Genomic DNA, 22322 nt, shown 5'->3' with positions numbered 1-22322 from the left:
CTTTCAGCAGTGACATGCCTTCTGGCTGGCAACAGGTGGAGAGCATGTACTTGAGTTGATGGCAGCTACTCAGCTGTGAGCAGGTGGCTGTTAAGGTTTTAATAGGTAGTAGCCACCATGTGTGTGCAGGGGTGACGGGTCTTGTGCAGATAGACGAGAATGGAGACAGAGAGACAGACTTTGCCCTGTGGGACATGAACGATACCACCACCGGCATTTTTCAGGTAGTAAGTCTCTCTGACACATGCACATTTGCACGAGTGCAACCACACACACACACCAGGATCTCTCAGGTAGATGTTATTTCTCTAATCGCAAACAATAAAAGTCAGTTACCTTCCTGCATTCAGTAATGATCTCTCTGTCATCTGATTGATAGGTTGACTAGTTAGATCATTTAACTACTGCTACAAACACCTGTGGGTGTGGGTGTGTACATGTGCATCAGTGTATTGGTGTAATCAGCCTACTCTCTCTAAAGAGACAGAATCATTCCAGTCATATCTTAAACTTAATCTGCACTGATGCTGCATTGCTGTGCTAATAATATAGGAATATCATTTTTGGGGCAATTTCTCAGTGGGTGTTCGAGAACACCGCTGCCTTCAAGGCCTCGAACTGCCATGAGCTTTCATATTCATAATTTCTCAGTTCATTTCTTCCAAATAAATAAGGTTATTTAAAACTACCTAGAAGCTCTAAAGCCTGTACTGTGCCCTTGAGTTACTTAACTAACATGGCCTTTCTCTCAGTTATGTTGATTATATTTCTGAATTGATTAGGCCTTTCTGACCGACTCCGAGACCTTGTCACCTTTGTCTGTTGTTTTGTTCTGTCACTTCTTGTCCAGATTGTGGCGGTGTATAATGGTACACAGAAGCGGATGGAGACTCTGCCCAACATGGCCTTCCACTGGCCAGGGGGCGACGTCCCCCCAGACATGCCGTTCTGTGGCTTCAAGAACGATAACCCCGAATGTACTGCATGTGGGTAACGTCTGCCCATTTATGTGCAGTCTTTAGAGATAGTGAAAACCTCTCATTACTTTGGCAGCACTCCTCTTCTGCCTTTATAACCTGAGCACTGAATCGGCATCGTAGCTTTGCTATGTTACTTTGATCATTGGCACTGTGTCATGAAGATAGCTTTCCCTGTTGTGTTGTTAATCTTTCAGCAATAACAGCCTCTTTCTCTCACACTGCTCTTTCAGGGACCATCACAATGCTTCAGATGGTTTCTATTGTAGTGTTCTTCATCCTCGTCATCATTTTCACCATCACCGTCTTCATATACAGGTGAGTGGATATGATGCTGGCTGAGCTAAAGCGCGCTCGCTCTCTGTTTTTCTCTGTCTGTTCATCTCCACGGCTACGGATTTCATTCCCACACCCTCAGCACCTCTCTTATTATCTCTCGCACGCACACAGGAAGCTGAAGTTGGAGAAGGAGCTGGCTGCTCAGCTCTGGAGGATCTGCTGGGAGGACATGCAGATGAGTAATCTGGAGAAGGTCCTGCGCAGTGCGGGCAGTAAGCTCACGCTCTCTCTGGTGAGTTACACACTCGTGCACACACACCGAACCACTTTTTACATTTAGGACACCTTAAAAAAAAAAAGCCTATAAAGAAAGAAAAGAAAAATGAATGAAGGCCTCCAGAACAGCCACTTTAATGCCACCTCTCTTCCCCTCCCCCAGCGGGGCTCCAACTACGGCTCTTTGCTCACTGCCGACGGCAACTTCCAGGTGTTTGCTAAGACCGCCTACTTTAAGGTATGGAGCTCAGGCTCGCAGGGAGGGATTGGCCTGCTTGCCTTACCACTGTGCTGCTGGGGTCCAACTTTTACAGAACGGCACTGAGCTCACACTCCCCTCCTCATCCTCACTCCTCATCCCATGTGCATTTGATCCGCAGGGAAATATTGTGGCTATCAAATATATCAACAGGAAGCGCATTGAACTGACCAGGAAAATGCTGTTTGAACTGAAGCATGTGAGTGTGCAAGGAAATGTGTTGCTTTTGGTGTGCATTTATCCGTGTTGCTTTTGGTGTGGCTTTGTTTACTTTTTGATTGCGAGCATGTTAAATATGTTCTAATAACGGGTATGTGTGTGATCCTGTGTCTCTCCGTGCTGTTCTTTAGATGAGGGATGTGCAGAATGATCATTTGACCCGCTTTATTGGAGCGTGCATTGACCCGCCCAACATCTGCATCGTCACAGAGTACTGTCCGCGGGGCAGCCTGCAGGTCCGCCCCGCCTCCTGCCTACACACCCAATCTTCTAAATCTGCCTGCTGTGTGCTCTCCTCTGCTCTACTCCTTACTCCTTTGCTCTGCTCTGGACTCCTTCACACTCCTCTGCTCTCCACTGCTCCGCTGCACTTCAAACTCATCCACTCTTCCGCACTTTTCACTCCACACTTTCCACACATTTCTTTGCCCTTTATATTTTCTATCATGGGAGACTGTATAATGGTAACCATGGTATCTACACCAAGGAGGAGAATGTACACACAGTAGCACACAGTACTTTTGCTCAGGATACTGGTATTCTACTTGTATATATGTTGTAGAACCACTTCCAGACAGTGATAACATTCTCACAGAAGCCAGAATAATTAAAGACCTCAAGGGGTCAAGAACGGACAGCAACATCAGCCCTACTAACGTTCAAATGTCGCGTTAGCTACCATCAGCAGTGTTGTCTTGGTTACAGTGTAAGTGTACTCTATGGACCTCAGTATCGCTCACCTGCGGCAGCTGTTTTGAAAGGCAGAAGCAATGCATGTTCTCATACACATGGCAGGATATATTGTACCCTTCCTTTCCAAAGCTCTATTCACCAAGGCCAAACCAAATTGTGAATTCCATAGTTACTCAACTCATACCCTTCCGTTGTGGCAGCCAACATGGATACCAGCTATAATTGACTTGACAGAAAACATTCATTCACATGTGATGATGATGGTGATGATGATAAAATGTGTTTTGAAAGTGAGGCAATGTGTCCCTAATTGAGTGTTTTTGTCTGTATCTTTGTGTGTTTAGGATATTCTAGAGAATGAGAGCATCACATTGGATTGGATGTTCAAATATTCTTTAATCAATGACATTGTGAAGGTATGTGTGCGTTTTCCTTTGGCTGCACACACTTGCTCTTATGTCCCCTTCTCCAGTTGCTGAAGGAGCCCTCATTTCATATTGGAACTGTTGTCACCTTGAGTACTCTCTTCGACTCGCCCTTCTGTAGAGCCATGTAGTATTTATCTTCTTACCAGGTTTTTTGCCTCATAGGGTATGGCCTTCCTCCACAACAGCGTCATTGTGTCCCATGGCAACCTGAAGTCCTCCAACTGTGTGGTGGACAATCGCTTCGTGTTGAAGATCACGGACTACGGGCTGTCCAGCTTCAGATCCGAGTCGGAGCCCGAGGACGGTCACGCCTATTACGCCCGTGGGTGGCTGCGCCCTTCTCTCTCCTGCCGATAGAGAAGAGGCAGTGAAAGCATCAGGGAAAGAAGGCGGGAAGGAGGGAGGAGCAGTGAGCCGTCATTCAGCGCCGTGGCGACGGGGTGGATAGGAGTGTATCTGATAACATGGGTTTCCACATTCCCAAATGCTACCTGCCGCATTGTTTGCGGTGCCCACGAATTACCACTTAGCTGTGGAAGGGGAGCAGGGAGACGTGGGGGAGATGAGGTCCCGCCGTCCTGCCGCACTGCCTGCCGAACCGTAGGCCTGGCCATTTAATCACAGTGACAGATATGCACGTTTACGTTACTGACTTTGTCCGCTGTAATTGGTTAATGCCGGTATTGCAAAGGTCTGCCTGTATTCGCGTGCTGGGCTTGCAGCAGCAGAGCCAGACGCGGCTAATTCTGACAGGACGGGCGTGGCTGCATTGGGAAGCCCAGGGCCGGCTTAACTGAGGGGTCTCTGGCTTTGTGCAGGGAAGCTGTGGATGGCCCCGGAGCTGCTGCGGATGGGCAGCCCACCAGCCGGTGGCACGCAGAAAGGAGACGTCTACAGCTTCGGCATCATCCTCCAGGAGGTGGCGCTGCGCAGAGGAGTGTTCTACATGGAAGGGGATTCGCTCAGCCCTAAAGGTCAGACAGAAGTGCTGGATATGCTGCAGTCCTACAGACTGACCTTAAACCCAAGCTGCAGCCTAACCCTAAATCTCGGATTTAATGCTGTATGTTAACAGGAATCTAAGGGGTTCCTCCGTTCCCTTAGGACTTAGAGTCTAGCACTGTTAGGTGATTCCTTCCTTAAGCACAACTACTCCAACTACCCCCCCCCCCCCCCAAAGTCACCAGGTGTGTTTAAGATGGGGAAACTCTTGAATATATAAAATCTATATCCAAATAAGGCTTAATAAGAGCAATGTATATTCAGAAAACTTGCATATTATTGCTTGGCTGGATTTCACCTAGACATACAGTGTTGAAATAGCTCAGTTTCTTGGCAGCCATAATGAATCTAGAGTGACGGGTTCACCTTCTCGGGGATCACATTTCAGTGCAGTTTGTGTGGGATTGGTGTCGATCTGGGTTAAGAGGAGCTGAAACAGTGCCGAGACGTGAGCTCATGCTTCAGAGCACAGCTGTGACCCACTGACATGTGGCTCCATCTTCACCGAGTTCCTTAGATCTTACGCCTCTCCTGTCTCTGCCAATTACTGTGGATGGAGAGCAGAAAAAGTCTGTTCCATTAGTGCATCCGCAACACTACGGTGCCTGTGCATACAAGTGGGTTGCACCTGCACTCACACCTCCTCACACGCAGTGGTTTTTGTTACTGTCTTTGTGGGGTGGTTCAATTAATTTGTGTAACTGAAACAGCACCTAAAATGTAGCCTAACTTGAACTTAAGTGACCAAAAGCAAAAACAAACTGCATTTTTGTCTCCTACAATTTTGCATCTTCTGTTGTCATGGGAACATTATAATGAACTAAATACTTGCCATCATAGACAAGCAAACACCAAGAGTTTGCCCTCAGTTTTTTGGTTCATTAAATGCTATGTTGTTAATGGTCATCTCTGAAAAGGAACACGCTCTCTGGGTCATCTAGAGAAGGAGGAAGGATTCAGACCTGGGTCATTTACGCCCCCTACTGCGTCACAGTAGCTGTGCATTATAGATCCCACAGTGCAAAAATCGGAAAAAGTTAAACTTGCTTCTTTATAAATCTGTGGCAATATGTAATAGGTGTACTATATTGATTTTAGCTATCCTGTATACAGCAATATCATATTTTCAACCTGAAAGACTTTATATGCAGTGCAGAAAGTGGTGGTAATTAGACAGAAATGTAATTGTGTGTGGCCGTTGCTTGGAAACCAAGTGTAGTTTGATCAGATTAGTTTATGAATTCTGGCATAATAGATGCCAGATGCAAGGTGTGTGGTTTTGAATGACTATCACTCAAAAATGCAACTTCTCTTTTGTTTGCAATATAGTCCCACCCTCCTGGAGGGAAAGTGTCATTCCACTTTGCTGACTCAGGGTGATGTGGAGTGCAAGGCTTGACATCGCTGCAACACTGTAGTGATTTTAATGTGACACAATTGACAGATATTGTGTGGACTAGCCCACGTGGAATGGGTTTGTCCAATCAGTATGAACACTGACACAGGAAAACACTACCAGGCAATCAAAGAGGTTAGCAGACTGAGGGTGATCATTGTTGGGGGGATGCTACCCCATAAACTATTTTCTTATACTTCATGCAAAATTGTTAAATCTGACTGTATTCCTGAACTATGCTGTTCATTTTCTAGAGAACATATTCATTCTTAATCTGGCCTTTTTTTTTTTAAAGGTGTAGGAATAGAACACAAGTCAGAGTTACATTTTACAGTAGCCCCTACTTCTGTGTAGTGGATTCGTGGGGGTTTCGATGACCTGAAAATATTGACGAGAATCCAAATGTGGTGTTTGTCCTAAAGCTGTGAGGAAAGCAGGCTAGACAGTTTCCTTTCTCCCCTCAAGGATGCAACATCCAGTGGGCTCTTTTAAACTGAATGTTGACGTAGTAGTGTTGCCTGAAGATGTAGCTTTAACTAGAAGTTCATTTTAACTAGAAGTTCATTCATTTAAAGAAAGTCATTTGCTGGCGAATAAAAATCACATGTGAAAGCTTTGCATACTACCTAGATAGGTTGCAAACAAATGGCAATGCAAAGCAGAGAAAGCAGCAGGTGGTGCATGGAGGTCACTGGGGAGGCAGAGCTGAGACTGAGCTGTGTGGAGTTCAGGTGCCTGGTGGAGTTCAGGGGCTATTTCTGGCCCCAGAACCATTAGCCCCAGCCAGCATTGCCATTCTGTGCACTTTACTGATCATATCGGGCAATGAAGGACACCACAGCCTTGAACATTTATCACACACCAGACAGTTGAGACACTGACACACACACACACACACACACACACACACACACACACACACACACACACACACACACACACACACACACTCGTTACCTGGGCTGTATATTCATATATATTAGAGAACAAAGATAATGAGGTTGTTTGAAGGTCAGTCTATGGTAGCGCTCAGTCAGCGAGCGAGTGAGTCAGAGCTCTGCTGGTCCTGCACTCACAGGGAGGTTTCACAGCGTTTTCCTCTACAAAACTGACCCATGCAGCATACACTCACCATAATAACAAGATGAAGGGCAAGAGCCCCAACATGGTGAGACACACAGTATAATGGTCTACATAACATACTGGTGAGGTGAGGCTCACACCTGCATGTTCAATAGCAGCCAGCACATGGACTGAATAGAACCTGCAGAGCTTTTATTGCATTTCTTATAAAGGAAAAGTAAGAATCATTGGAAAGTAGAAATTCTGTGCAAATACAATGAGAGCAGAGAAGGGCCTGCACATGCTTCATCAACAAAAAACATGTTCATAGAGTTACATACACACACACACACACACACACACACACACACAATCCACTCTGGAAGTTAATTAAAATTAAAAACGAACAATGATCGTTCAAATGAAACAGGTCACTGAGCAAAGATGAGGAGAAATCAGCCAAACAGGAATGCAGCAGCATGAGTGCCTGGAGCATTTTCCTAATGTTTCACGATGGCAGCCCAAAGGCACCCATACAGGTAGTGCCCAAAGGCACCCATATAGGTAGTACCCAAAGGCACCCATACAGGTAGTGCCCAAAGACACCCATACAGGTAGTACCCAAAGGCACCCATACAGGTAGTACCCAAAGGCACCCATACAGGTAGTACCCAAAGACACCCATATAGGTAGTACCCAAAGGCACCCATACAGGTAGTGCCCAAAGGCACCCATACAGGTAGTACCCAAAGGCACCCATACAGGTAGTACCCAAAGGCACACATACAGGTAGTACCCAAAGACACCCATATAGGTAGTACCCAAAGGCACCCATACAGGTAGTGCCCAAAGACACCCATATAGGTAGTACCCAAAGGCACCCATACAGGTAGTGCCCAAAGACACCCATACAGGTAGTGCCCAAAGACACCCATACAGGTAGTGCCCAAAGACACCCATACAGGTAGTACCCAAAGACACCCATACAGGTAGTGCCCAAAGGCACCCATATAGGTAGTACCCAAAGGCACCCATACAGGTAGTGCCCAAAGGCACCCATACAGGTAGTACCCAAAGACACCCATACAGGTAGTGCCCAAAGGCACCCATATAGGTAGTACCCAAAGGCACCCATACAGGTAGTGCCCAAAGGCACCCATACAGGTAGTACCCAAAGACACCCATACAGGTAGTGCCCAAAGGCACCCATATAGGTAGTACCCAAAGGCACCCATACAGGTAGTGCCCAAAAGCAACCATATAGGTAGTACCCAAAGGCACCCATACAGGTAGTACCCAAAGGCACCCATACAGGTAGTGCCCAAAGGCACCCATATAGGTAGTACCCAAAGGCACCCATATAGGTAGTACCCAAAGGCACCCATACAGGTAGTACCCAAAGGCACCCATACAGGTAGTACCCAAAGACACCCATACAGGTAGTACCCAAAGGCACCCATATAGGTAGTACCCAAAGGCACCCATACAGGTAGTATCCAAAGGCACCCATACAGGTAGTACCCAAAGACACCCATACAGGTAGTGCCCAAAGGCACCCATACAGGTAGTACCCAAAGGCACCCATACAGGTAGTGCCCAAAGGCACCCATACAGGTAGTACCCAAAGGCACCCATACAGGTAGTACCCAAAGACACCCATACAGGTAGTGCCCAAAGGCACCCATACAGCTAGTGCCCAAAGGCACCCATACAGGTAGTACCCAAAGGCACCCATACAGGTAGTACCCAAAGGCACCCATACAGGTAGTACCCAAAGGCACCCATACAGGTAGTACCCAAAGGCACCCATATAGGTAGTACCCAAAGGCACCCATACAGGTAGTGCCCAAAGACACCCATATAGGTAGTACCCAAAGGCACCCATACAGGTAGTGCCCAAAGACACCCATACAGGTAGTGCCCAAAGACACCCATACAGGTAGTGCCCAAAGACACCCATACAGGTAGTACCCAAAGACACCCATACAGGTAGTGCCCAAAGGCACCCATATAGGTAGTACCCAAAGGCACCCATACAGGTAGTACCCAAAGGCACCCATACAGGTAGTACCCAAAGACACCCATACAGGTAGTGCCCAAAGGCACCCATATAGGTAGTACCCAAAGGCACCCATACAGGTAGTACCCAAAGGCACCCATACAGGTAGTACCCAAAGACACCCATACAGGTAGTGCCCAAAGGCACCCATATAGGTAGTACCCAAAGGCACCCATACAGGTAGTGCCCAAAAGCAACCATATAGGTAGTACCCAAAGGCACCCATACAGGTAGTACCCAAAGGCACCCATACAGGTAGTGCCCAAAGGCACCCATATAGGTAGTACCCAAAGGCACCCATATAGGTAGTACCCAAAGGCACCCATACAGGTAGTACCCAAAGGCACCCATACAGGTAGTACCCAAAGACACCCATACAGGTAGTACCCAAAGGCACCCATATAGGTAGTACCCAAAGGCACCCATACAGGTAGTACCCAAAGGCACCCATACAGGTAGTACCCAAAGACACCCATACAGGTAGTACCCAAAGGCACCCATACAGGTAGTGCCCAAAGGCACCCATACAGGTAGTACCCAAAGGCACCCATACAGGTAGTACCCAAAGGCACCCATACAGGTAGTGCCCAAAGGCACCCATACAGGTAGTGCCCAAAGGCACCCATACAGCTAGTGCCCAAAGGCACCCATACAGGTAGTACCCAAAGGCACCCATACAGGTAGTACCCAAAGGCACCCATACAGGTAGTACCCAAAGGCACCCATAAAGGTAGTACCCAAAGGCACCCATACAGGTAGTACCCAAAGGCACCCATATAGGTAGTGCCCAAAGGCACCCATACAGGTAGTACCCAAAGGCACGCACTTTCCTGTGGATGGAGAAAGGCTTGTCATCGTTGGCTGGTCTTGGGGTTGACTGCGTTCTCTCGCTCTCTCTGCAGAGATAGCAGACCGCGTGGCCCTGGGTGAGTGGCCGTACGTGCGGCCGGCCGTTAACCCCCAGCTGCACAGCGAGGAGCTGGGTCTCCTCATGCAGCGCTGCTGGGCCGAGGAGCCCGTCGAGAGGCCCGAGTTCAGCCAGGTTAAAGTCCTCCTGCGCAAGCAGAACAGGTCCGTATCTCTCACGCGGGCATTATTATTTCACGTCAGCCTTTCTTCCATACATCATCTTTTGTTCCAACACTTCTTCCTCTCTCATTCACCGTGTCTCACTCACTCGTCATTCTTTCCGGGTGCAGATAGTGCTGTTATCCATCCGCAACAGTTTCGAGATGCTCGCGTATTTCGTTCAGCCAGTTCCTTTCAAATGCAAGCAGCATTGTTTTCGTCGCCTTTCTTCGAAGCGACGTGCGCTCAAGTCGTCTCCACGCAGCCCGTCCTCCCTGTGCTCCTGCTGTTCTCTCAGCCTCGTCTCTGCCTGTGGCTTCGCCGTTTCAGGGAACACAGTAGGGACATCCTGGACAACTTGCTTTCTCGTATGGAACAATATGCTAACAACCTGGAGGAGCTGGTGGAGGAGAGGACGCAGGCTTACCTGGAGGAGAAGCGCAAAGCAGAGGCCCTGCTCTACCAGATACTCCCCCAGTTAGTCATCATCACACACATCACGTACATGGCCTCAGTATAACCCTGCTCTACCAGATACTCCCCCAGTTAGTCATTGCCATCCATTATTGTGTCCCTGAGCTGTTATAACCCCACTCAACCAGAGAGAGATCCTGTCTTTAAGTGTTCAGCGGCATCGAGTGTAAGGCCCCTAGTGTGTAATGCCTGTGTGTTCTGCTGCAGCTCAGTAGCAGAGCAGCTGAAGAGGGGGGAGACAGTGCAGGCCGAGGCCTTCGACTCTGTCACCATCTACTTCAGCGACATCGTGGGCTTTACTGCGCTGTCTGCAGAGAGCACCCCCATGCAGGTACGCGCTCCGCATCACCTGGACTCCAAACGTTTACATTCACGTTACGATTGCAAGGGAGTCTGCTGTCAGGACAGCCAGCAGAAGTTTGTTCCGCCACCTGGGAGCCAGGAGAGAGAATGGTCTTGATGCTTGTCTTCCATGAGACTCAAAAGCATGGTGTTTCGAGCCGAGCCGTAATGGAGGTTCGAAGTACTCGAGGTACGGATCGGGCTTTGACCGTTGCCATCATGTATGGGGGGCCTAGTCCATTTTTGGCTTTGTAGATGAGCGTCAAGGTTTTAAATCTGATGAATGCAGCTACTGGAAGCCAACGAAGGGAGTGCAGCAGCGGAGTAACGTGTGAGCGGCGGAGTGACGTGAACTTCGGAGGATTGAAGACTAGTCGAGCTGCTGCATTCTGTACTGGCTGTAGAGGTCCGATGGTTATTACAGGAAGACCAGCAAGTAGCGAGTTGCAGTAGACTAGCTTTGAGATTGCAAGAGACTGCACAAACATCTGGGCAGCTTCCTTCGAGAGAAAGGGCTGAATCCTTCAAACATTACAAAGGAGAAAACTGGATCAGATATGAAACATGAGTTGAAAATATTGTTTTCTAGATTTATTATTACCAAAATATGATTTCTTGTTATTGTTTTAAAGAGATGGTTATGCAAAAAAAAAAGAAGGAAATTTATAGTTTGTCACTCACCCCAAATTATGTTGGTCAGCCTTAATGCTACTGGTACAGTACGATGGCTAGCAAACAAATTTTTCTCAGCTAATTTCTTTCTCAACTAGCGTTTTCACCCCTTATTTTTGCTTTAATGTAGGTAATTTGCAAAGCACCATACTTTATTTTAAAATGCCCCCGATTTCAGTAAGAACAACTGCCCTTTAAATATTTCCTACCATGGTTGAAGTCACTTTGGTTACCAGTAGCATAATGCATCTCTGTTGTGAATTCACACAACCCTGCTTCTTGGTGTCTTCTTCAAAATGATGCCTAATTATGCATTAAGGGTAGATCTTCCCAAGATGGCAGACCCCTTACAGTGTTTAACAGTATGTTTTGTTTTGTTTTTTCTATTTTTGTACATTACAGTAAGTCATGCTGTGTCCTAAATGACACCAAGTCTGCCTTAAATTACATAAGAGCCCGATGCAGTTTGAAGCAGGTTTATGGAAATGTTTTTATGGAAAAAAAAACTATTCCAGTGTAGTTACTGAGTTACAGTATTTGCTATATAAATTCATCTCATAGCGCCGGTGTGAAAGTTTTTAACCAAACATATTTTGGTGGACGGACTAAAAAATTGTGTAAATTAATTGTATTTATTTTTTTGTCCAAACTGTCCATTTCGTGTTGTTTTCTTGGTTCTAACTGTGACTAGAGTAAACTAGAATAAGAGTAGTAAATGGTGGCTGCTCTGAGAGTGTTTTCTCAGTTTGCTCTGAATGTGCAGTGCACGTTTGCTTTTTAATCCACTACTTCAGCTGTGAGCTGAATATTGTTTGTCTTTCCTGTATACTGTATGTCTCGCCTACAGTTTGTTGTTTGTCTCTCCTAAAGGTTGTGGCCCTCCTCAATGACCTCTACACTTGTTTTGATGCCATTATAGACAACTTTGATGTTTACAAGGTATCTCTAAATGCAGTCTAAGGTTTGCCAAATGGAATTTTGGGATCTGTTTCTAACTCTGTGCATGCCAGAATTATATCTGCACTCTATGTAACACTATGTATAACACTGTATCTGCACTGCTATTCAACATGTGTGGAGTATAGCAGTGAAGATACAGTTTTGTACTGTGGACTGTAGGCCATTGGACATCATATAGGTAGTACTAATGTCTAAATGGATGAGTGTGACCTGATTCTTGACTCCACCTACAGCTCTGCCGGTCCCTGTATTTATCCTATAGGTGGAAACAATTGGCGATGCGTACATGGTTGTGTCTGGTTTGCCAGTGCCTAACGGGAAGCTGCACGCACGCGAGATCGCTCGCATGTCCCTGGCTCTGCTGGAGGCTGTCCGGACCTTTAAGATCCGCCACCGACCCGACCAGCAGCTCAAACTGCGCATCGGTATCCACACTGGTAAGTACAGAACTGCCTGCTGGTTATGCCAAGTGTGTAGGGTGTAGATGTGAGGGCTTCCTGAAATTCTGTATCCTCTACTAGCAGTCACGTTGGCTTTTAGCAGAGCGAGCTAGAGCTCTTCATTAACACCAAGACACAAACATGTTTCATTTCCTTAACCCCAGTGCATATCTTTCCAAAATCTGTATGAATAGTCTTTGTGTGTGTGTGTGTGTTTCAGGCCCTGTATGTGCTGGTGTGGTAGGGCTAAAGATGCCACGGTATTGCTTATTTGGAGATACAGTGAACACATCATCACGCATGGAGTCCAACGGTGAACGTATGTTGCAAAGAATGTTTGTGAATCTTTTGGAATTACTTGGATTTCTGAATTAATGGCAACAGACATTAATCTTTTCATCATTTAGGTCATAATGATAAATAGACATATTATTTAATAAACCTGTTTTACTGACCACAATTTCACAAAGGGTCTAAGCGGTGAAGGTTGCTGATGCAAAAAGTATGCAATCCCTTAAATGTAGTACTTAGTGCTGATTCCTTTATTGTCAATAACTTCAGTCACATGCATTCTGTAGCTACTGTTGAATATTGCAGTTGGGAGGTACAAAAGTATGTGGACTAAAGATTTTTGGACACCTCTGCTAATTATTGAGTTCAGTTGTTTGAGTCATACAAATGTAAGAAATGAATAAAAACACGCTCATTGCCAGATATTAGCAATACAATGAGTTGTACTGAAGAGCTCAGTGAATTTAGATGCTATGCTGTCATAGAATGCCATGTTTGTCACAAGCAAGTTTCCTAAAATTGCTGCCCTGCTAGATACGCAAGTGCTAATATCCTAAAATGGAGATGTCTAGGAGAAACCACAGCTCGGCCACACAGTGATAGGCCAGGCAACCTGACAGAGTGGGACCACTGAGTGCTGAGGTGTGCAGTTGGTAAAATTGCCTATCCTCTGATGCGTCATTCACCACAGTGTTCCAAACTGCTTCTGGAAGCCACAGCACTAGAACTGCACATCAGATGAGATGTACTTCATGAAATGGATTTTCATGGCTGATCAGCTGCATGCAAGCCCGAGACTGCTGTGTGCAATGCCGAGTGTAAGATGGCGTGGTAAAAAGCGCACCGCCAATAGACTCAGGAGTAGTGCAAATGTGTTTTATGGAGTTATGAATCTCACTTCACTATCTGGCAGTCTGAGGGATGAATCTGGGTTTGGCAGATACCCGAAGAACACTTAGTGCCAACAGTAATGTTTGGAGATGGGATAGTGCTCTGGGGCTGTTTCTCTGGGATTGGCCTAGTTGCCTTAGTTCCAATGAAGGGTAATGTTAATGCAAAACATATGTAGATATCTTAAACAGTCAAATGCTTCTGATTTTATGGAAACAGTTTGAGGAAGGCCCTTACTTCTACCAGCACAACGCAAGGTTTAATGTGGAGGAACTCCAGTGGCTTAAACAGAGCCCTTAGCTCAACCCCCCTGAACACCTTTGGGGTGCACTGGAACATCTACTGTGAGCCAGGTCATCTGCCTAGTGCCAAATATCATGTCACATTCACTAATATTCCTCATTTCGTTCTAATTTTTGTCACCAACTCATTTTTAAGCCACATGTTGCAGCCACACGATGTACGATTTTTGAATGTGCTATTTATGTGAAGGTAAAGGATGTGTCTTGTGAACTGACAACTTACATTTATGGCATTTAGCAGACGCTCTTATCCAGAGCAACTTACAAAAGTGCTTGGTCATTTACTCATAGAATACATCTGAGCCAGTACAGCAGATTAGAGTCCAAAATACCAACGTTCTAGAACACCATACAAATACATGGATCACTGCTGATGCCTAGAAGTACAAAATACATAAGGCATATCTTAAACAATGATGAGTGTAATAAACAATAAGTGCTAGAGTTTGTTATACAACATCAGTGTAATAAACAATACCCTACAATAAGTACAAATTTAGTCAGTCAATATAAGAGTAGGGTCAGTTGTCATTTCAATATTCCACAAATAGATATGTCTGCAACGGGAGATCATTCCACCATCTTGGAACCAGGACAGAAAATAGTCTCGATGCTTGTGTTCCATGAGTCCTGAAGCACAGTGTTTCAAGCGGAGTCGTACTTAAGGTATGGATCAGGCTTTGACCATTGACCTCATGTATGAAGGGGCTGGTCCATTTTTGGTTTTGTAGGCAAGCATCAAGGTTTTAAATCTGATGCGTGCAGCTACTGAAAGCCAACGAAGGGAGCGCAGCAGCGGAGTAACGTGAGAACTTTGGAAGATTGAAGGCCAGTCGTGCTGCTGCATTCTGGACAAATTATGGAGGTTATGCCCGGGCTACGGGCTGCTTCGGATGGTGATACTGGGGAGTTCTTGAAGGAAACTGTGAGGTCATGGTAAGCATTGGGAGTACCTGGAATGTACAGAAGCTCGGTTTTACTGGGGTTGAGCTTCAAGTGGTGGGCTGTCATCCATGATGCGATGTCAGTCAAGCATGCTGAGATACTTCTGGAGACCTGCATGTTGGAAGGTGGAAAAGAAATAAATAATTGAGTGTCATCGGCATAGCAGTGGTAGAAGAAACCATGAGAAGATATTACATCACCAAGAGAACGAGTATACAAAGAGAAGAGAAGGGGGCCCAATACTGAGCCTTGTGGAACACCAGTGGAGAGTCTGCACGGTTTGGATGTGGATCCTCTCCATGTCACCTGATAGGCCGTCCCTTCCGATAGGACAACTCTGTCTATAAAGCAGTGTATTCAACAAAATGTTCATATTGTGTCCCATAGACCACAAACTTCATGTCGTCTTTCTGACGATGGTGCCTCATGACCTGCAAAATCTCTTTTAATGGGGCCATTATAGCACAGATTGTTTATTCTGTTGTGAAGAGCAGATAATCAACACCTGAATTGATTGAAATGCCTTCTAAAGAGGTCATTTTTCTTTTATTGATGACCTTGATTGTTTAAATTATATTTTCAGTAAAGATATAGAAATGTAGAATGTTGTATGTTTTTGTTAAAAATAACTATTTTTTATGATGGCATAGAAGCTATTCATGTAGAAATCCAAGTGTTTTCTTGCAATTGTATTTACTAATGCAAGTTTCTGAATCTCACTTTATAGCATGGGGTCACTGCGTTCTATCTACTTCTAAAATGTATAATACAAATAGTACTTCATAACTGTGTCATCAAAAGAGTTCAGGCTTTCACTATGCCAAAACAGAAATGCTATTTGTGCTTGGTTCAACTCCAGCCTACAAACTTGTCCTTGCCGGTTTCTTGTCTTATGCCTGTCTCTTGCTCATATTTCCTATTAGAGAGCAGCAGATCCACCTTATCTGCTTGCTATTTCTTTTTTATTAGAAGAGCCCTTCTAATAAAAGTACCAGACATTGTATAACTAAAAACCAATTTTATCATTTTATAATGTATGCTTATTTTATTATTTGTAATCAAATGCAATTAACTGCACTCTAAGTGCTGAGAGATTAACAAAAATGTAGAAATACAGAATAATTATAATCAGTGATGCAAATTCAAGTTTGAAGGCATTTTCTGAGATGATTAGTATTGCTCTTCCTGTAACGTGAGGCCGCTATCCTCTCAATGCTACTATGAATCATATTAATTACACACCTCTTAGAATAGATTGGGTCAGTGACATCACATTATGCAATCAGACCCTGAGGTTCAGGGTGATTTGTGATTTGTAAGAATGCAGGGCCAATTTTCCAGACAAATTAACCTCGCTCCAGGGCCGAAATGTATCCCCAATGTAGATTGCTCTTCATTAATGAAATTTAGTCTAGGCCATGTTTAAGCTGCAACTTCCATCTTTGGAAAGGCTAATCCCGTTACCGTTTAACTTCTCACAATGGATGAACCGACTTCCCATCCTTACGCTGTCAAATCTTTGATTAATGATGCCATCAGTAACTATAATTCTATTATTTCTGGCAGCCCTGAAGATCCACGTGTCATCAGCCACACGTGACGTGCTGCAGGAGTTTAACTGCTTTCAGCTGGAACTGAGAGGAGACGTGGAGATGAAGGGCAAGGGTAAGATGAGGACCTACTGGCTGTTGGGAGAGAGCACAGACAGGGAGGCGGTTCTCCCTCCTCATGCTAACCAGCATTAGGGCACCCACAAGAGGAGCGGCACAGCTGCCAGGAACGCTGTCCTCCTTTGCACGGGGCTTCATGTTGCATTCCAGCACACCGCATCGCTGTAGCTGAACTCTGGCTGTTGTGTTGATGGACGTCACAACATTTTGTATGCCGTGACGCCACCCCTCCTTGGCCACTGTCACTTTTGCTGTTGTAAATGCATACAGAAGAGGAGGCCATGTTTGGGTTTAAATGTAATCCCATTAAATATGTAATCCCATTGTTTTAAAAATCATAGACTCATGCCATAATATTTATGTAATCCCATTTTCCTGAGGTGTTTTAGAGGATAGGTGACGCCTAAAGCCAACTGAGCCTGTTAACTGATATGACTGGGATGTAGAGGTAATGCCAGAGTTGTCCTCAGTAGTTGTACAAGAACCTAATTCAACTTTGTGAAATCACAAATTATGTTAATTTACAGCATCTTCTATATAGAGTTGTATTACACCAGAGCAGTCTGATTACAGAGACCATTTTTTAATCTGATCTCTGCCATGTGATGCACTTGGGTAAATTTGTACTCAGTCTTGACACAGGCTTGAACAGTGTGGACTTGAAACTTCTTTCTGATATCAGCCAAGACCTTAAATGATCTGATCCGTGACCAAACAAAAATATCATAAAACATGTTGCCACTGTGATGGTAGTCATAACTTCAGGGTACTGAGGATGTTTCCAAAGTAGTTTTTGCTTTTTTACCCATTGAATATTGGGCACATAAATGAACTTTCCTCATACTTTTATATTGTCATGTCCCTCCAAATGATAAATCAGTGTCTTGCCAATGATTTTCCCCTAACAAGCCAGAATGATTTCAGTAAAAATGAGGTTTCATTAGTTCACGACAAATAAGCCCATTTACTTGTTTTAATAATTGCTATTGATCTTGTAGTACCAAGTTATGAAAGTGTAGCAAGCTAATTTTCAGTATGCACTGTGGGATATGGTAACTACAGTTAATGTCACTAAAAGCCTTTGGCTAATGCAAAGGTTAATTTTGTTTGTTTGGCATGATGCATCTATGCACCACAAATCAAGAAAAAAGGACCCCCCCCCCCCCACCACCAAGTACTATTTTAATAATTATTTCAAGTATTATTTTTATACTACTTTAGTACTTTTTTCTTTTTTTTTTGTCAGTACATCAAAAGCATTCCTCATTATGCCAGTCACTTCACCACTGGTGCGATATATACTGAATAGTAAATGCTCTGAAGTTATGATTTTATCTGAAATTACTTGGTATTTTAAAAGACATTCTTAAGGACTGTGTTGGTTTATGCAGTCATTAAGAGCTCCTTCTTTTAAACTCTAAAGATATTTCAGATAGATTCACGGCTCTGTTAGCTTCAGACACAATTCGAAACAGGAACGAGAGGTGCAGACTGGAATATATCATTTTGTACATTCAAAAGTCAGGTCATCACTAACGAAAAAAACATAAACATGGACATTGTTAAACAGCATGATTCAATTTGTCTTGGACCTTTGCCATGTTCATTGTTTTCCATGTTCCTTTGAAATGTACACTGCATATCAGAATTGTAACTATGCCTTGGGAAAGTGTGTTAATGGACTGTTTTAATACATTTCTACCTGGAATATTTGAAACCCATTTGTTTTTTTTGCAAATTGTCATTTCTTTTATGAAAATCCTTTAACAATGTAGGATTCTTAAATAGTTACCAGATAACTGCCAATTAAGTGCAGAATCTTTCATCACAAAGGTTTACTAAAATAAAATTTCAGATTCAGTATTACAAAAATAAAACATTTAGTACACTTCTGCCACTCTTAATGAGCTTGTGTAGTGTTAACTCTCCTTACATCTTGCAGTTGTTCCCTTAACCTTTTATTAGAGTAGCACTGAGCCCTGAGTAATGACATCACACAAAACGAAGGAAATTTGCATTTTAGCTATTGCTTTTCTTTCTGTTATATTATGACACCTGATGCCTGCAGTGTGTAAGAATGCATTAAAGCTGGAATACATTATACAATTCTCGTTAACTGCCACCAAACCTACTGTAGAAGTCCAGCCCCTCTCTCCAAAGACATGAATGCTTATTACTTAGCATTTAGCATACCTTTAATGTGCCGCGTGCACATGCTAAATCACATGTTCAGTAACTGATTGATTAATGCACCCAGACAGTGTTGCAAGTTTTAGTTGCAGATCAAATTTAAATTTACAGCCAGAGGCAGTAAAGGGACCAAGGAAGTATATTGAAACTTTATCTATTCTTAACATTTTGAACATGATCTGTATTAACTGTAGCACCATCTTTCGACCAGGCTGAGCAGTTTTGTTTGTATTCTATAATCTACTGGCAACATTTCTTTCAAATTCCAGATAAAAATATTATATTTTATTATATTTCAGTTTTTTTCCTGAAAATGACTAATGGTCAAAATAACAGTTTGAAATTTCAGACCACAAATAATGCAAAGAAAACAAGCTCATATTCATTTACAAACAACACCATACTAATATTTCAACTTAGAAAATCAATATTTGATGGAAAAACATTGATTTTCATGCTTTCACCAGTCTGTCACATTGCTGTTGGGTAACTTTACGCCACTCCTGGCACAGAAATTCCAGGAGCGCGTCTTTGTTTGATGACTTGTGACCATCCATCTTCCTCTTGATCACATTCCAGAGGTTTTTAATGGGGTTCAGGTCTGGAAATTGGGACGGCCATGATAGGGTCTTGATCTGCTGGTCCCTCATCCACACTTTGATTGACCTGGCTGTGTGACATGGAGCATTGCCCTGTTGAAAAAAGCCAATTATCAGAGTTGGGGAACATTGTCAGTGGCAGAAGGAAGCGAGTTTTCTTCCAGCACAGTTTTGTAAGTGGCTTGATTCATGTGTCCTTCACAAAGACAAATCTGCCCAATTTCAGCCTTGCTGAAACACCCCAAGATCATCACCAATCCTGCACCAAATTTCACAGTGGGTGCGAGACACTCTGGCTTGTAAGCCTCTCCAGGTCTCCATCTAACCATTACATGACCAGGTGTTGGACAAGGCTGAAAATTGCACTCATCAGAGAAGATGACCTTATTCCAGTCTTCTATAGTCCAATCTGTATGGTCTTTCACAAACTTCAGTCTGGGTCTTCTTTGCTTCTCATTGATGAAGGGCTTTTTTTCTAGCTTTGCACGACTTCAGCCCTGCCTCTAGAAGCCTGTTTCGAACCGTCCTCGCTGTGCAATTCAGCTGCTGCATGTCATTATTTTTGTAGGGCAATTGATGACATCTTACGGTTGTTAAGTGACATTCGAATGAGGTGGCGATCATCACAGTCGGTAGAGTGTCATTTTTGACCTCTGCCAGTCTGTAGCTGTTGTTATCTTATGTGTTTGCTGCTTGACCTTGTTCTTATGAACCGCAGTTTTTGAAATTTTCAATATGGAAGCAACCTGATGCTAACTCTATATTAAGGTGTTCACCTATTCAGCATCTCATTAAGTAGAATGAGGTGTGTCTGTGAAGGAATTCAACAAACACTTGAATAGAATGGTTGCTGTACATGGAGATGCTGATTTAAGAAAAGACAATTCCAGAGCTGTGTAATTTATATATATATATATATATATATATATATATATATATATATATATATATATATATATATACACACACACACACACACACACACACACAGTGGTGTGAAAAAGTGTTTGCCCCCTTCCTCATATCTTATTTTTTTGCATGTTTGAAAAATGTTTCAGATCATCAAACAAATTTAAATATTATACAACACAAGTAAACACAAAATGCAGTTTTTATTATGAAGGTTTTTATTATTAAGGGGGGAAAAAACTCCAAGCCTACATGGCCCTGTGTGAAAAAGTGATTGCCTGAAAGCTGAGTTCAATTTCTCTAGCCAAACCCAGGCCTGATTACTGCCACACCTGTTCTTAATCAAGAAATCACTTAAATAGGACCTGCCTGACAACGTGAAGTAGACCAGAAGATCCTCAAAAGCTAGATAGTATGCTGCGGTCCAAAGAAATTCAGGAACAAATGAGATCCATCTGTCTGGAAAAGGTTATAAAGCCATTTGTAAAGCTTTGGAACTCCAGCAAACCATAGTGAGAGCCATTATCCATAAATGGCCAAACCATGGAACAGTGGTGAACCTTCCCAGGAGTGGCCGGCCGACCAAAACTACCCCAAGAGCGTGATTCATCCAAGAGGTCACACAGACCCCACAACAACATCCAAAGAACTGCAGGCCTCACTTGCCTCAGTTAAGGTCAGTGTTCATGACTCCACCATAAGAAAGAGACTGGGCAAAAATGGCCTGCATGGCAGAGTTCCAAGACAAAAAACACTGCTGAGCAAAAAAGAACATTAAAGGCTTGTTTGTTTTGCCAGAAAACATTTTGATAATCCCCAAGACATTTGGGAAAATACTCTGTGGACTGAAGAGACTTTTTGGAAGGTATGTCCCATTACATCTGGCATAAAAGTAACAGCATACCAACAGTAAAATATGGTAGTGGTAGCGTGATGGTCCAGGGATGTTTTTCTGCTTCAGGACCTGGAAGACTTGCTGTGTTAAATGGAACCATGAATTTTGCTGTCTACCAAAAAATCCTCAAGGAGAATGTCCGGCCATCTGTTTGTGAGCTGAAGCGCACTTGGGTTCTGCAGCAGGGCAATGATCCAAAACACCAGCAAGTCCACCTCTGAATGGCTTAAGAAAAACAAAATTAAGGCTTTGGAGTGGCCTAGTCAAAGTCCTGACCTGAATCCGATTGAGATGCTATGGCATGACCTTTTTTTAAAAAAGGCGGTTCATGCTTGAAAATCCTCCAATGTGGTGGAATTGCGACAATTGTGCAAAGATGAGTGGGCCAAAAGACTCATTCCTAGTTATTGCAGTTGCTTCTAAGGGTGGCTCAACCAGTTATTAGGTTGGGGGGGCACAATCACTTTTTCCACACAGGGCCATGTAGGTTTGGATTTCTTTTTTCTTTTTTTCCCCTTAAAAGCCTTCACTTTAAAAACTGCATTTTGTTTACTTGTTTGTCTAATTTTAAATTTGTTTGATCAGAAACATTTTACAAACATGCAAAAAAATATCAGGAAGGGGGCAAACACTTTCACACCACTGTACATTTATTCATTTATTTTAGAGAAAGATTCAAAGTTGTAATAAAGTATACAGAGTTTCCAGAGAAATGGAACACTTTATGTGCTTGCACAGATAATGAAGGACCTCTGTCTGAAGTGTTCTGTTTCTCTGGAAACTCTGCATACTTTATTACAATTTTAAATATTCTACATCTTTCTACAGTACACTGTAGTTACTCACCTGGAAACTTCATATTTTGTGTGTGTATTCCATTGGACAGTTCTTCAGTATCACCTTAAACCCCCCCAAACACACACAGAATGGCATATCAGGTAAAAAAAAAAATCTAAGTAATTTTCTGTAATAAGGACCTCCAATAGTTTTGAATGGAATGTCCAAATTAAATTGGAGGACTGAA

General features: G+C 43.6%; 1 protein-coding gene across 8 annotated transcripts in view; it reads left to right on the top strand.

Annotated features, from left to right (window-relative positions):
• Positions 1–18413, top strand: part of npr1b (natriuretic peptide receptor 1b) — a 51021-nt gene extending 32608 nt beyond the window's left edge. For all 8 annotated transcript variants that reach the window (XM_081696288.1, XM_081696287.1, XM_081696284.1 and 5 more), the window contains 17 exons: positions 130–224; positions 851–986; positions 1211–1295; positions 1428–1548; positions 1696–1770; positions 1913–1990; positions 2142–2246; positions 3048–3119; positions 3294–3453; positions 3950–4105; positions 9553–9721; positions 10049–10195; positions 10400–10523; positions 12077–12145; positions 12429–12603; positions 12827–12925; positions 16602–18413. In XM_081696288.1, coding sequence (XP_081552414.1) covers positions 130–224; positions 851–986; positions 1211–1295; positions 1428–1548; positions 1696–1770; positions 1913–1990; positions 2142–2246; positions 3048–3119; positions 3294–3453; positions 3950–4105; positions 9553–9721; positions 10049–10195; positions 10400–10523; positions 12077–12145; positions 12429–12603; positions 12827–12925; positions 16602–16780 — 2045 coding nt within the window. In that variant the 3' untranslated portion in view covers positions 16781–18413. The remainder of the gene's footprint in view (positions 1–129; positions 225–850; positions 987–1210; positions 1296–1427; positions 1549–1695; positions 1771–1912; positions 1991–2141; positions 2247–3047; positions 3120–3293; positions 3454–3949; positions 4106–9552; positions 9722–10048; positions 10196–10399; positions 10524–12076; positions 12146–12428; positions 12604–12826; positions 12926–16601) is intronic.
• Positions 18414–22322: the final 3909 nt, after the last annotated feature.

This window comes from Electrophorus electricus, chromosome 14, assembly GCF_041902795.1.
Source record: "Electrophorus electricus isolate QZ-2024a chromosome 14, ASM4190279v1, whole genome shotgun sequence".
Lineage (NCBI taxonomy): Eukaryota > Metazoa > Chordata > Actinopteri > Gymnotiformes > Gymnotidae > Electrophorus > Electrophorus electricus.
Note: the sequence above shows the minus strand (reverse complement) of the source record. Positions and strands in the feature narration are given on the sequence as shown.